Here is a 16,609-nt window from a genome sequence, read left to right on the forward strand (position 1 = left end):
AGTGCAACAAATCTTAACTGTAATGGGTTATGTTAAACCGCTTTGATTTTTTTAAATATCATTGCCGTATGTAAACTACACTCTTGTGAAATTTGGACAACTAGCTATTAATGTGTTCTAAACAATTAAACATTATCTGTAAAGCTGCTTTCAAACAATGTTAATTATAAAAAGCACCATATAATTTACATCAGGAAACTTCAGATTTCAGAATGTAAGGACAGTTTTACCTTCCAGCATCATGAGAGCCTCTTGCATAGTTGATTAAAAACAACAATTAGTGCTAAGTTTTTTTCTTTAAAGCTACACTGTGTAACTTTTTTTTAGTTCATTCTTAGCTAAAAACACTTAGTTATTTCAAAAATATATGTGCTCATTAATGTATATTTACTTCTTTCAAGTAATAAAGTATTCTCGTAAATTTATAATATGCCATTGAAAATACATACAGGTGAGGGGTTCGAATGCTGGTCGCCATGTTGACCCTCCATCTTGAAAGTACATTAGCCATAGAGGGACATAAGCATAAATTCAAGCTTCGCCTTTCGCGTTCTAACACTCGATGACCATGTGGAATGTGAAGAGGGGGGTTGCCATGTTAATCTTGGACTAAATCGGCGTAGGAGTTAAAACGAAATCAGAATTGAGAGGAACAGAAACTATTATTCACTGGATGGTCATATACCTTTTCACCACTAGATGGGAGAAAATATCACAGTGTAGCTTTAAGCTGAATAAAAATTACATCCATTGTGTTTTGTTTTTAATTCTTTTATAAGTACTGTAATGAATTTGGAGTTCTTTTTCACGTTTTTCAGCAACTGCATAGGGTATAATTTGATTTCAAATGCAGCCTTGGTAATCAGATATTGGTGTGTTGGAACTGAACTCGGGAGGAATGTAATTCTGTAGAAACAGAACCAGGCATACCTGTATTAAAAAAAGAAACATTACATTTTAATATTCCTGCAAGAAAATCACTATTATCAGACTGTTGGATGAATGAAATACATGGATGGGAAAGAACTGATAACTGAAGACACCATGGCTAGATAACATGAATGAGAAGCAAGAATAGAAACGAGTCACTATTTGCACAACAATTCAAACGCTTGAAAAAAGACCTGCCAATTTTCACAATTTATTTGTCCTACATTTAAATATATTCAAGGGGTGTGGAAATCCTTCTAGTATTTTGCTAGTATTATGCTTCACACAACTCAACATATGACAATTCAGTTTTTATTTAAAGTGTCTGATTATAGAGAATGTACATATGGGTTTTATGAGCTACACAAACAAAACTTTTCAGGAAAGTCATTTATCAACACATGGAGCTCAACTAAATCAAACAAACTCTTTAGTTTAGAAAGCTACTCATCAAAACGCATTCTACAAGGAACATTTCACATGATAGGAGTCTTAACAGTCACTTTCAAAAAGCAGCTATTTAGACACAATGATGTATAAAGTTAACTACATGTGGAAAAAAAGATTTCTAACCAAATTTAAAAATCATATTTTCAAAAAATTATGGCAAAAAGCTTTTGTACAGGTTAAAGGTACATTACAAAAAAAGTAACACGTCTGTTTTTGAAAACAATGAATTAATTAAAGACCTTTATATCTAAAGCACACCAAAGAAAATGAAAACAACTCCAAAAAAATAATGCTATAAAAGAAAAAAAACAAAAACTTTGGCGATCTTCGCAGTTTTTACAGAGATTTATTCAAACAGCAGGAGATAAGGGAAGGTGAGGGGATTGGGGAGCTCCGTAGAGAGGCTCTACAGTGGACGACTTGCCTCGGCACAGGCAACCTAAAAAAACACATTGAAAACAAAGTACATTAGCTGATGGAATTTGACAAATAAAAGTTAAATGACTAAAGATTTGACAGTATTGAACAAATTCAAGTTAATTTATACGTGCACTGTGACTCACCCTTTTGGCTCACCACCGACGATAGCTAGTGGCTTGACGCTGGTGGGGTACTTTATGCCGCAGGGTCTGCAAGTTCTTGTACTTTGACATGATACTTTGACTCTTCTTGAAGACAGGCTTCTGATTGAAGGGTGGTCTTGGAATTAAAGAGCCCTTAAAGAACAGAATATTTGGGATTTATTTGGAACGTGGATGGAAACTGCATCATGGCTCAAAGCAAGCTTACTACAAAGACTACACAATTAAATAATTATAATCATCATCATCATATTATTATTATTATCAAGCATTGGAACCGAGACTGAGACCAGCAAACATCACTTACCATTAAGGGTTTCCTAATAATTCCATCAGGAGCCGGTCCCCTCTTCACTCCAACAGTTGAGCGGAAATTAGGCCTCTATGTACAGAAGAACGTGTCACTAAAAACCACTATACCAAAAGTGACTAACATGGAAGAGTGTGACATAAAACAAGAATACACATTAGGGATTCTCAGATTTATCAACCGATAATCATAATTTATGACTTGATCGGTGCTCGCTACACTTGACCGATCTCACAAACCGATCACAATTTGATGACGTCAGCATGTGAGGATGTATGTATGATGCGAGGGGTCGTAGCAAATATTCAAACAAGAACTTTAAAGGCTGAAGTGGAGAAGGGTTCAATGTGAATAGCAGTTGAAAATGGGTCAGTTGGTCCTAAGGGATGGGCGAATGGCATTTTGGAAGTATCGATATACAATAGTTTGATACGAACACATCTGAAAGTTATCAGAATATACAGAATGAGCTGATGCTGAAAAAGTGAATAATACAATTGGTCCCAAATATGACACGTGCGTTATATTAAAGGCTTTAAAATAACTTGATATAGTTAAGATGTATAGTTTAAAGCAGCTTGCCCTGTCAGAGAATAGGCTACTTGTGCTGACAGACAGCTAGCCTAACATGCATACTTGCGATGTTTAACCCTTAAAGACCTAGAACATTTTTGGGGCGCCTGATGTGCCTCTACTTTTCTTTGTTTTTCTCCCCCATTCCAGCAGTAAGCATCAAGTGCTATATATCATTTTAAACAGGAGAACCTGAAGTTTCCATCTAGCTCATTTGATGTCCCAATTTTACATTTATTTATTCTGAGAATGGATTAAATTAATATAATTTCAAGAAAAATGGCAGCAAAAATGTGATGTTTTTGCTGTGAACTCGAACAGAACTTCATGAAGTTTGGATTTTTTCCTTTAGAAAGTTAGACTTGGTTGTTTTACACTTCCAGATTAAATTTTGTCTACATGTAACAATCCCTCAGCAAGTTATAGCCATTTATTATAACATTATTCTAGGCGTTTCTAGGGTTTCGAGTGAAAACAGGTGTATTTTATTTACTGATAATGTGTCCTAAAAAGTTCAAGTAATAAAGTAAATAGAAAGATTGTTATATAATAACAACACTGAAACAAACATTTTTCTTCAGAGAAATATATTATAATTTGAGCATGAAAAACAAACGCAAACAATACATCAAGTTGTGACAACAAACCGTGCAATAAAATATACTGAGGCTACTTTTACATGTGGGCGGCTATTTTCATAAACGGACATTTCAACTTCTCTGCACATATTCTTCTCAAACACAAATTGAGGAAAATATAATAGTGAAAATGTGTACAACACAAACTACATACGAATAGAGAAATATACTGGCTGTGCTCTGAGAGAGAGCGCTTTGCACGCATTTATTTCTGTTTGGTTGCATGATGCATGCAAATTCACACCCACCTTCATTTTTCAGAGAAACGTGATTCGTGGTTCAAAAGACCAAACACTGTGTTTATTGGTTGAGTTGATGAAAGTTTCAACGAATCTGGGCACAGGGGGGTGGGACTAATAAAAAAATAATAATTTCTGTTTGGCTCAGGGGAACAACCCACGTGTTTCCTGGACAAATCAATGCTGCATATTTTGATGACGCATCCACGCTGACTATGGAGCCTCTGAATGATCAATCGCGAGACATATTATACCTATGGAAAGCGGAGATACTCCTCTTTATGGTGAAGTTTACAGCATACAGATTGGATTAGCGGTTAAAAAGTTATTAAACATTTTAGAACGATAGTTATTTTTAGTCAATGCTGCATATTTTGATGACACATCGATGCTGACAACGGAGCCTCTGAATGATCAATCGCGAAACATATTATACCTATGGAAAGCGGAGATTCTCCTCTTTACGGTGCAGTTTACAGCATACAGATTGGATTTGCGGTTTAAAAGTTATTAAACATTTTAGAACGATAGTTATTTTTAGCCGCGGGCGGCTGTCTCGGTCTTTAAGGGTTAATGGGTTTAAAATGTGGTGCTTTCCTCAGTCCATAACTTGCATTTCACAGGTATATTCTCCATCCACAAATGTTAGAAAGTCATGCAAATATAATTTTTTTCTGTCAGGAGAGGATGAACCTTCTGCAAGTTAATCTCTAAAATTCAGCCTTCTGGGGACGAGCGTTGTTAAGCACATTCATGCCAAACAGACAAAGCAAAATAGAATAGGAACGCAACAATTCTGGCTAAAGTATACATATTTCTAAAATAATTAATAATAAATAATAATAGTGGGACTATTATTATTTATTACAAAAATATTATGCCTCAATAATAAAAAAATAAATGTGCCATGTGTGGAATTTTAAACCTACAAGCATGTATATTTTTATGAAAGTGACCATGCTTTTTTAATTTCCTTTTTAGTTTAGTGAATTTAAAAACAAAATTAATACATGCCTACATTACATTCACTGTATTTGTTTAAAGCCTTCAATATTGCCTTTTTCATTGGGGAGGATGTGAAAAAATTATTATTAGGGATATATGCTATAGCCGCGTTTTTTCACCGCAGGAACTTTACCCAGGAACTTTGGGGTGGTACTCGGTGTGTTTAGATCACAGGAACCAGGGTCTAAATGAAGTTCCGGGTAAATATTTCCCCCTCCAAACGGCCCTGCTTGCGAGGTAGTACTTTTTCAAAGTTCAGGAACTTTCGAGGGCAGGACTTGGGCGCTGAACATGCTGATTGGTTTAGCTCACGCAGCATTTTATATCAACCGGCATTTCTTTTGCGAGGTTCGTTCTGCGTTCAGTAAATATCAGTCCTGCTCTGTCTGATGGCGCGCGTTCGTCTCAGCCATCTCACGTGCAATGTCCGTAACAGCTGATAGTACATTGTCATTTTAAATCTAGCTTTACAAGCTTTCTAAATATGCTTGTGCTCTTTCCGGTCATTGTTAATTACCTCATTTCTGTCATTGTTAATTACCTCTTTTCTGTCATTGTTAATTACCTCTTTTCTGTCATTGTTAATTACCTCTTTAGTAAACCTATACATAACCAACAAAAGCAGCCCAGCTTCAATCTCTTCCATACTCGTTATTAATTAATTTTTTTACAGTCTATATTTTTCACCATGTAAACGACCTGACCGATTACTTTTAAGTGTGCGTCCTTATATGACGTGACAGCGCGCACCGCGCTCATGACAAGAGAGGAAAGTTCATTTTTCCAAGGGGTAAACTTTTATTTCGTAAGTTATGTAGATAATGTTGGAATAATGACACAGCGTATATTGCCCCAGGCAGTTTTTACTTTAACTGCGCCTGACAGAAGAATTATTATTTTTCTGAGATAATTATTACACTTTACAACAAATAAATAGCTTATTATATGATACTGTATTAGTCCTGGTGGCCGTTAAGAGTTGCTATGGCTAAAGTTAACACATTCCAGCTGCTGGAGAAAACAGCATTGACATTTTTGATGCGGCAGACAAACTGCATGTGACAAAATGATTGCGATTGAAAGTCACCACATGTAAACACCAGATCGGTTTACATAACGACTCATGCAAACAGTCCACTAAATCTTTCAATTGGAATGACAAAAAAAGTGTGCTTGTAAACATGGATAGTGTCGCGCAAAAATGATTAGGCTACTGTCCATCACAAACTTGGAGGAGCAGTCGCACGCAGTCCTACATCACCGGACTAATTAGCCTAATTTGTGATTATTTAGAAACCTGTTAAAATTATTTTTACATTACCATAAAAATGCAACAAATATAATAAAGGCAACATCCATTGGATTTTTTTCATCTGAAAAAAGGTTAACAGTGATCAGAGTTTAGAAAATCAGTGAAGCATTATAATTGGGATCGGCCGATAACATGTCAAGTAATCTGTATCGCTCTGTATCGGCTGCAAAAACCCTGATCGGAGCATCCCTAGTAAAAGAAACGTGTTAGAGTACAAGACTCTGAAATTAACATTTTAAGAATTTCATTACCTGAAATGAAGCAGGCTTCCCCATGTTTTTTTCTGGACTTCCAGAAGACCTACAACAAAAACAACAACAAAAAATAAGGGTTGCAAGCAGAAAAATGGTTTAAGTTTAGCAGTTGCAAATGACTAAGGCTATATTTAAATGGAAAACTAAAAACTGACAAGTTTTTACACAGAACCACAAAAATGACTAAAACGCTGTATTATGCAGCCCAGACAAGTAGTGGCCGATGTCACCTTATAAAAGAAATGACTTGCCTATACAAGCAACACTTAAAATTCATATGCATGATGTCACCATTTTCACAAATTAGCATTTTTGGGGAAAAAAGAGCATTTTAAAATATGCACTTTGAAACCTGTTTTCAGGCCACCAAAACAGTTGTGTAAATAGACAAAATGTATGAAGATTTCGGTTTTTACTTGAAATTAATTTACCGTCTTTCTTTTCGTTCCTGTGAAGAACTTGTAGGACTTTGAAGCTTTGTAAAGCGTTCATTCAGTGTTAAATTTCCATGAGATTCTGATTCCTCTGGGAGAGGGAAAACATTTTTAGAACAAAAAACACAAGAAAGTTACATGCAGAGATTCGATACTAGCATATGGCAACAGCACAAGTGATTCAAAACTATGACAAGTGTCAGACTTTTACCAGACTTGTTCTTGGGTGCCTTATTCCTCCAAGGTGCATTGTTCTTAGAACTAGTACTGGGTTTGTGCCCTGCCTCCCAATGGGAAACCACAACAAGGTCACGTGAAAGTCGCCTGTCTATTGGTGAGGAGCTGAAAAGAAAGTCAACAAGGCATGTGAACAAGTGATCCATATCATCTGGATGCTTCAGCATGGAATGAAAGTCATATTAAACAGCATCAAGCATTCAGAGAAGGCATAAAGCATGCACAATTGTTATCTGATTTCAAAGTGGAATAAACTTGTGCCTTTATGAACTGAGGAGGGAAAAATGTTGCACTTCAAACTAAATTACTCAAACATTCACAGTCGTCAAGAACCCAATTGTATTGTTGCAAATGCAGAAGGACCAATGATGGATTACTACATGGGTACTTACAGCAAAGCAAGCCCATCATCTCCATGCTTCAGTTTGAATTGGTAGATTAATTTTCCCTGATTCACCTTGGCCTTTAGCAGCCTTCCTTTCGCTAATGTGAATAACAGATATTGGTAGACTGAATGAGTGGACTGAAGAACGCCGTGTAGAAATCATGTTATGCTCCAAAAAGTGAACAGATTGGCAGGTGAGAACTTCCTTTTTATCCGGACTTGACACTCCCAGACACATTCCTCTTAACCTATCCTTTCATAATGGATTAGATGCATTTTTGGAGACAGCAAACTGTTTCTTGCTGGAAAATATATTTCATGGTATAAAAGCTGGTGTGCAGCTCTGGATTCTGCAATGGCATTGAGGTAAAGTCTTGCTGAAAGAATCTTCCAAAACGCTGGACTGATTTCTTTAGAATTTGTTGGCCAGTTCTCTTGCAAGACCTTCAAACTACATGGTCTGTAGAACAAAAAACACACTCATCAATCTCTTCCATGTGCATTTTTATCTTCACTTAACAGGTAGGCCATTAAAATTGCTTGATAGTTCTTCAGTTGCAGAACTTCTATTGAGGGTCACTACAAATGAATGGTTGGCATTTTGGTAAGCATGAATCATTAGGCACAAATTGATCAGTTTTTCCATCTTCAGCACAACTCCGACATGCTGCCATTTCAGTCAGTGGTTTGGTTGTAGAGTAATATGATCCCTGCTTGTCAATGTCCATGCTGCAATGCCAAAAGGCATTTAAGGGCATAAATCTTTCATAAATGCCAAGAGAGAACTGCAGTTATGGAGGAGGGATACGCCAAGGGAGATCATCCATTTTGGTCCCAACTTATTGATCCGTCATGGACGTATATGCAAAACTTCTTTCCTACAGTAGTTCTCACATGATGAGGCCTCTTTTTAGGTACAGTTTTAAGGAATTCCTGAGGTTTTTGGAGACTTTATTCTTTGACCTTGATCACCAGATTAGACGCTAACCAAATCTTACATTATTCAATTAAGGGATAGTACATGGTGACTCATTCAAGGGAGATATTTTTCTTCTTGCAAACAAATCTGGTTTCCACTGAAAACAGAGTACAAGAGTCAACCTGTTTCTTCATCCAGCCAATCATCTAAATTCTTCTGATGGAACGACTTGTGATGCATCATTGTATAAATGTTGTCATAGCCAAAATAGAGCTTGGCTGTGAAAATTTCTTCTCCATTGAAATCCATGTGAATGTTCTTCATGTTTCCATTTTCCAAGACATCCTATCCAATGTCCATGAGAAGCAGTCGTGAGAGAGACTTTTGTTCATGTTACTGCAGTTAGTTGCATATTGAAGTAGAGTATTGTAGGTATTACAGGACAGACCATCCTTCTGCAAACACTTAAGATTAAGGCTTAAAAACCATTTCCCTCCCTGGAAGACATTTTAAACATTTCTTCCGTCGACCTGGATGCATCATTGTGGGACACATGGCATTTGACTTTTGGAACAAAAATGACTGATTGTGAAACTTTTGAAAGACCACTTGCTCAGACTTATCTCTTATTCTCTTGACAAGGACAGATGTATTCTGGACAATGACAGGTTTAACATCATACTGTTGACAAAAATGAGGAGGAAAACAGGCATGATTTTCTTTTTTCTCTCCTCATCCATCTCATCTGACAAGGTGATACCCCTTTGATGAAAGTTGTGCCATTGAAAAACAGGAAGCTTGACCTTCTAAACATCACGCGCCCATTGCCACAGTGTGAGGGGTAATACCATACCTGTGTGCGCTCACAGAGCGACGGGATTCCACCTTTGATTCGGAGTCCCTCTCAGGCTCTGCGGTCTTGGAGTCTGTGTTGGGGGACGAGTCTCTGGATGACGAGATCTTTTTGAGTGGTATCTTGCGTGGTGGCACTCCTGAAGAATCTTTGCCATTCTTTGGTCCTGTCAGAGGCTTGGGTTTCTGGTTTCTGTCTGAGATTCTTGGTGGGGGCAGCTTGAACCGGGCCACTGACTCTGCTCTAAACTTCCGTGCCTTTAGCAGACGGCTCTTATCGTTGAGGGACAAACCACGACCTCGGAAGCCCCTGAGAGGAAGAGGTCTCACTGACAATTCCCTGCGGAAACGCTTCGGAGGTCCATGTTCAAAACCACTTGATGAAGGTGGATGCCTGAACTCTTCATTCTTCCTCTTGAATGGCCGTCCAATGGGCCTTTCCTGAGGTCTCAGAGGTGGATATGGTCTAAACGATGAGCCAGATGGGGGTGGGCCTAGTCTTCGTGCCGGTGATCTGTAAGGAGGCCGAGAATGTGGATGTCCCCCTCCTCTGTGCCCCCATTCCATGCCGGGGCGCCGGGAGTCTCTTCCAACCTCTCCATGTGGCCCACGTTGATCTCTCTCTGCAGACCACCTGCACATCCATTACAAACAATACAAACATGTGGGTTATAATGCCAGTTTGTGCTGCTTGAGCTGTGTGGAAGCTCTTACATTTTATCAATTTAGATCCAGCCCCTGGCTGCTGAATGCCATAACTTCTGTGCCAGTAAAACTTAAAGAGGAAAAAGCCTCAAATGGTTTTACAATTTCTCCAGACAGACTGTTTCACTGTATGGGCTTTATCATTAGATCCTGCGGTACTTTACACTGACAGAAAGCTGAAGGAAGTTGGGATTTACTCTCACCACCCTGCAGTGAACTGGACTTTGCAATCTAACACATAACTGTATATTTACTTTACCCAGCCTTCATAGCTTCATTCTTGTACCTCTCAGGATATGAACTCCTTCCATGAAACTCTCTGGGTTTTCTTTGGGGTGGGCCAGAGAGCCTTGAATTCCCACCAGGAGGGTGAGGATAACCTCCTGGGCCATTCCAGTGGTGCCCCCCAAATGCTGGTCGGCCAAAGGGCCTGTCGCGAGGTGCAGGGCACCAGCTCCTGTCATGCTCCTGAGGGCTTGGGCGTCGCTGGGGACCCCTGAAGGAACCATGCGGTGAAGGAACCCGCCTTTCTGATGGAGGGCCATGGAAATGGCGAGATGGAGATGTGTGGCTAGGGTGATTTCCATGGAAGAGTGGTGCTCTGTGGCTAGGTGGTCCATGCATAGGACCATGTGGGGAATGCCTGTGCTGGACTGGGGGAGGGCGGCTTGAACGGGGTGGAGAAGGCCTCCTGCGGCCCCGCTGTGAATCCTGTGAGCTGGGATATGGATGAAAATGATCCTGGTTCTGCATCCACTGTCCGTGTGGTCTTTCTCTGCGTTCACCCATAAGCGAGGGCCTTTTGGGGTATGACTGTGGTCCACTACTGTTGTTCTCTCTCCAACTTGGTGGGGCTTTTCCAGGAGGTCCTCTGAAACCTCTCTGGCTTCTTGAAGGGGGGCCAAATCGCCCTTCATGATTCATGCTTCGGCTGTTGTCAGAGAAAGGCCTGTACAAGAAAAATGTGAAATTGAGTCAACATTATATTGCTAATTAGGTAGATACAAAAAAAAAGTGATTATGATTTTAGCATGTCATGTTTGGGAACAGTTCTTCTAACCCATGATGAGTCTTCCTACATGCTGGTTATAAGGGGGTGGGGTCTCATGCATTCTGCCTTATTTACACTGTTAAAGTGTTGGAACCTCATGCTAAACCTGGCCAAAGTTTCAAAAAATTAATTGGACGCATGACAATATTCCTGTGCAAAAAACTCTCCTTCCGGTTTCTCACAAGTTTCGTAAAGTAAATGCTGGATTTACAGATCGGTTGAAATTTAAAGCGATAGGTCCCAGCGATAAAACATCCCAGTCATGAGTCCGAACCGCAGGCAGTTTTTTTTGGGAATTAGTGCGCAAGTGCATATAATATACCGTAAATCCTCTAATATTGGCCTGTATTCCATTAGCGGCCGGGTCTCCAACATTGGCCGGTCTCGCTGTCACCGAAGGTAAATAAAGGCCGGTCTCTAATAGCGGCCGGGGCTATTATTAGAACCAATGTTTTTCTGGGCAGGCCTCAACATCAGGGGCATAGCCAGCGGACGGGCCTGATGGGCACAGGCCTGCCCACTATGATGACAGGCCCCCTCAGTTTATTATACAAATATAATAATATTTGTTAAATAACAGTTGTTTAAATAATTTTAACATAATTACAAAATTATTATAACATCTCAAATACTTCAATTTTTTTTATGCATGATGTTTGATTGACAGCTGTGTAAGGCAATAGGCTGTCTCATGTATGTGACGCGGCTCGCGCCTGTGACTTTCAAGAAGTGTGTTTACCTATTCACTTAGCCTGTAATTTGCAGTTGTGTGATAGAGAAACAGCAGCGATGCAAAATTCTATAAAATGGACTTAAAATCGCATTGACGTGGGAGAGAACTCATCCATCAAGTAACGTTAAGACTTTTCAATTGCCTGCACAAGGATGACAGACGCGCAGCGTAACATGAAGACGAAGAGGAGCTGTACAATAATGAACTTGTTGTAGAGGCTGGCGCAAGTGATGAGGAGTTTACACGGAGAGATGAAGAAGAGGAGGAAACTGAGGAGGATGAGGATTAAACAGAATTGGAGGATTTGTTTTTTACTTCAAACCAAACGAGACAGGAATGGTTAAACTTTGGAGCGGTAAGGTGTCTGTTGCCTTTGGTTATGAATCAATAACCTAATTATCACCGTGTATGGTGAAGTGTTTACAATGCACTTCTGGTAGCCTATGTTTGCTACGTATTTGTTACCATATTTCTACACTGATATTTAGCCTGAATTACCGGTATTTGTTGTTAATGTTCTGTATGCATGCCATAATGTTATGGTAACTGTACATTTTCAATAAATGAACCTAGTATTTTATAGGTTGAAATAGACGCAAAATCTCATTTTTATTCATTCTACTGGTAGTTTGATTTGCTAATTCTGGCCTCCTTCCAATAAAGGCCTGGACCGCGATGCACTTGAGTAAAATAAAGGCCCGGGCCTATATTAGAGGATTTATGGTTAACAGCACAAAGTAAATCCCAAGTTATCCATGGATATTATGACAATGTATTGAGTGTTTAAAATGTAATTTAAAAAAAATGTGTTTAGCTGTCAACCATAATGTGTCATGTTACCACAGAAGAACTTGTTTTTATATTGTGATGTCCTGCTGTAGTCTTTGTTGCTACTTTTGTTCTTGCTGTTCAATTTCAGACCCAGGATCGGAATAACTTGAGTTACTCGATTTTTTAAAAAAAAAATCCTCTACGCTTCATTTAGTCTATTTAACTACCGACGGATGTTGCAGAAATACTTTTTTTGTGTAAGGACACGGAGTACAAGCGGATTGCGGTTATATCAGTGGCTCAGGTGGGTAAACATCCCAAAAATTGAGGGTGGATGAGATAAATCATTAATGTGTTGATTTTAATAAAGACGCAAAACTCTCATTTTACTGTAAAATGCAATAAATGCGTGTCGTTCTTAAACTTTCGTTTTCAGCTCATGTCGAGATCAAAGACCGCAATGTGAGAGAGAGTGGCATCAACACTGGTAATATTCAGTCTCGCCATTTTTAAACAAAGACAACTGTGTATTCAGCCTCAGGATGCAACACTGAACATTTAAGTTTTATTTGTGGCAATTCGGCGCGTCAGCTGAGGAGAATACAAGCAACACCAAACACAAACGAGATGGAGTTTGCAGCTTTGCACATGGATCACCGTCATTATGATGTGTGCAAAATCTTTAATGAGACTTTATATATACTTAATAATATCTTCCAAATACACCATTAAAATGTTCTCAATGCCAAGCGTAACGAACATCAGAACAAGCTGTAATGTGTGTGTGTGTGTGTGTGATGATGCACAGCACTTGTGCTTTCAGAGCTGCGTGCATTCATTGATTTGTGTAATTTAAATATCATGCTTTAATTATATTTATAGCTACCTAGAGCTGATTTGCGCATCTCTACTCTTGGTCTTATTTTAAGTTTCCTTTCTGTCTAATATTTTTTGCTTCTTACGAAAATCACAAAGCCTCCAGAAGACAGTAAAGGATCATGTCCTCCCTAAGATGAAGCATCAAAGTGAAGTTGCACAACGTAATCTTTAGGAATTTGTGTTATTTATATTACTATTATTTTGGTTTATTGGTTGTAGGTTTAGTTATATATGTTTACCTTTTAAAGTAATTTGAAAATCGATTTTTATATATAATATGGCAATTGTATGCATTCAAATTATTTAGTTTCACAATCATTATTGTATGCAATTTGAGCAATAAAACGTAATTTTCTAAAAAGAAAACAAATTAAATGTAAATTAAGATACCCGTCTTATTTTCTCACATATTTAGTATTGCTCTTTAATAAAGGAAAAGTAAATATCTGATTAGTCGGTCGATTAAGTGCTAGATTAATCGATTACAAAAAGAATCGATAGCTGCAGCCCTAGAAGTCACTCCCAACTTACAGACAGTCGCTAAGCAAAAGCTGTGCATTCTCATGACTCTTTAGCTCCGCACACTGCACTACTTATCGAATTCGGCTTTTTATAAACAATCGTTACAGTGCATCTGTCTTTTATAAATATGATCAAACTAAAGACTTTGAGATATTAATAATCCTTTAAGAAATGAAAACTATGAAAATGAAATGAAACTATTTATTAGGGTTAGAAGAACTGTTGCCAGTCATAAAACAATCACGGCAATAATAAACCAATCAGACTATTTGCCCATTTAAATCCAAACAGTGACTTTTTTGGGGGCTAGACAGTATACATAAGAATCAAATATTATATAAAATATATTAAACATATCTATAGCAATCACTTACCTGTGTTTGGAACGAGGAGACCCTGAGTGTGGTCTTACCATTTTGCAGCTTTTCACCTACCTTCAGTGGGGGGGAAAAAAGACAATAAATATTGGTGGAAATGGAATGAATATATATATATATATATATATATATATATATATATATATATATATATATATATATATATACATACATATATATATATATATATATACATACATACATACATACACACTGAGGCTTGTAAAATTTGAACGTAAAAGACAGACTAGTAGTGCAATGCCAACAAGTTCCGGCATTATTTTTTTTAATAACAAATCTAGGCCAGTCAAGTAATCAATCTCAGTGTAGTACATGCCAATCTTTCTTAAGTTTTACAATGACTAAAAAGTACATGCTACACACTAACCCAGAACCATCAAATAGTAAGAGGTCGTAAACATGTACAACATACGGCTGTTTAAATTGACCAGATGGGTTCATGTCGAGATTGTCACAGACCATACTACAATTAATCCATATAAACCACTGAATACATTTTAATGTCATCATGTTCCAGGGTTACAAAGACAAAAAAAATGAATAAAATGCAACTCAAAATGTTAACCATTTTATATAACACAATGAAAAAAACATGGTCCTTGATTACAAAAAATGTAAGAACTAACGCTAAACGAATTTAGACGAGGTCGACGACAACACATTCTTGGCCTACACCAACGCGTGTCTCTGGGCCGACAAGGCCGTGCAATTCACATTCAGAAGGGTAATCAGAGACCAGAGTAACACGTTAAATTGATAATATAACACACAAAACAACTAGTCTTAAAAGTAATGCAGTGTTATATTGAATAACTACGACAACAAATCAAGGTTAAATCAAACTAACGTTACAGCCTCTTCCGTTTTTAACGTTAATGCGAAACTACGACAAAGCGAAACCATTTCTAACACGTTCTTACGTTAAATAACATTTAGCAATACTATTAGCTATCCGTTATTTGTAGAGGTTTGTTTTAATTTTGAATCCCGAATAAGTTGACCGACTGAGTTGTTTTGACATACCCAAGGTTGTAAGATATGGAAAACGGATACTCAAGTCTAGCTCATCGACAAAAGCTTAGCCGTGAAAGCTAACAAACGTCTTCCGTTACACGTCGTTCCACATTTGACCGAAGATGAACCGTATATGCTTTCAAAAAAACACAATTCCGTCGCTTTCGTCGTTATATCGAAGTCGTTCCGTCGAAAAGTCCAAGTCGTTTTGTAAAATTACATTCACGGTAGCGAACAGCTGCAGCCGTGACGTCAACAGAGCAAGGCGCGTTCACGGCGTGACAGGAAGGGAACTTCTGAGTTGCCAAGTCCACTTATTATACGCGACTTTGGGATTCTGCTTTGGTATTTCTTTATTTTTACATTAAAACGCGGCTTGCTTTATTTGAAATGTATGATTGCTTGTTATAAAGGTACAAATCTGACAATCAATTACTTAATTTATTATATTTATGGTTGATTATTTTTCAACAATAGGCCTACCTTGATTGTCACTGTCTGCTCACAGTTAATATCAGTGCAATAGTAAAAGTGCTATAGTTTAATTCGTCCTCTTACATTCTGCATTCAACGTGCGGTAGATGTAAATATGCCATAGACTGTAAATAATGATGGATGACCTTTAAAGGGATAGTTCACTTTAAAATGAAAATTCTGTCATACTTTAGGCTATTCACCCTCAAGTTGTTTCTAACCAGTATGAATTTCTTTCTTCAGCTGAACACAAGGGAAGACATTTTGAAGAATGTCAGTAACCAATCAGTTACCTGGAAACATTGACTTCCATAGTAGGCCTAGGGAAAAAAATACTATGGAAGTCAATGGTTGCAGTTAACTGTTTGGTTACTGACATTCTTCAAAATATCTTCCCTTGTGTTCAGCTAAAGAAAGAAATTCATACAGGTTTGAAACAACTTGAGGATGAGTAAAGGATGACAGAATTTTAATTTTAAAGTGAACTATCCCTTTAAGTAGGCTAAGTGAAGTAGCCAGTGCCCAAATATGGCGCTGACATCCATGGACAAATTTGGAGTACAAACTTGGAGCATGAGTCTACGCAGTGCATAACACATTCTTGTGAGTGCAAAGTGGAGCACCGATATAAAGGTCCCACCGACACTCAGTAATGAAATTGTAGAAATTAAAGTAAAAGCTCCAATCTCCTCCCGAAGTTCCCGAAAAGGTCCTAGTGCCTCAGTCACTACTCAGCTATGGTCACACACCCATCTTCATAGGCTAGCATCAAATAACGAACTAAAACCAAACTTATTTAAAGGACGAACACTTTAAATAACATCAGCGTGATAAAAACTGCCTTAAATGTCAGAAATCATTTTTGAACAAAGTGAGGGGAAAGAAGTGTAGTTTGATTGTTTAATTTGTCTCATGTCCATTACATTTCAAGGAGGGAGATTGA

At 38.0% G+C, this 16,609-nt stretch overlaps 1 protein-coding gene across 2 annotated transcripts; it reads right to left on the minus strand.

The window, feature by feature from the left end:
- Positions 1-1,226: 1,226 nt before the first annotated feature.
- Positions 1,227-15,471, minus strand: si:ch211-114c12.2 (uncharacterized protein LOC336578 homolog). Of its 2 annotated transcripts, none has more exons than XM_067439089.1 (10): positions 15,202-15,471; positions 14,155-14,214; positions 10,111-10,773; positions 9,121-9,753; positions 6,938-7,068; positions 6,724-6,817; positions 6,290-6,338; positions 2,269-2,343; positions 1,944-2,096; positions 1,227-1,819 (listed from the first exon to the last, which is right to left on the minus strand). In XM_067439089.1, exons 2-9 carry the CDS (start codon positions 14,193-14,195, stop codon positions 1,953-1,955), a joined length of 1,830 nt encoding a protein of 609 aa, XP_067295190.1. In that variant the 5' UTR covers positions 14,196-14,214; positions 15,202-15,471; the 3' UTR covers positions 1,227-1,819; positions 1,944-1,952. The 2 variants fall into 2 exon arrangements, with proteins under 2 accessions (XP_067295190.1, XP_067295191.1); XM_067439090.1 differs by having other exon boundaries at positions 15,413-15,463.
- Between the last annotated feature and the right edge of the window lie 1,138 nt (positions 15,472-16,609).

Source organism: Pseudorasbora parva, chromosome 3, assembly GCF_024679245.1.
Source record: "Pseudorasbora parva isolate DD20220531a chromosome 3, ASM2467924v1, whole genome shotgun sequence".
NCBI lineage: Eukaryota > Metazoa > Chordata > Actinopteri > Cypriniformes > Gobionidae > Pseudorasbora > Pseudorasbora parva.

Excerpts from the sequence above, each read along its gene's own strand:
- si:ch211-114c12.2 (XM_067439089.1), bottom strand. The coding sequence starts at position 14,195 with ATGGTAAGACCACACTCAGGGTCTCCTCGTTCCAAACACAG. Across the intron at positions 10,774-14,154 it reads TCTCCTCGTTCCAAACACAG|GCCTTTCTCTGACAACAGCC; the intron begins GTAAGTGATTGC and ends TTTCTTGTACAG. Across the intron at positions 2,344-6,289 it reads GGAAGCCTGCTTCATTTCAG|AGGCCTAATTTCCGCTCAAC; the intron begins GTAATGAAATTC and ends TTCTGTACATAG.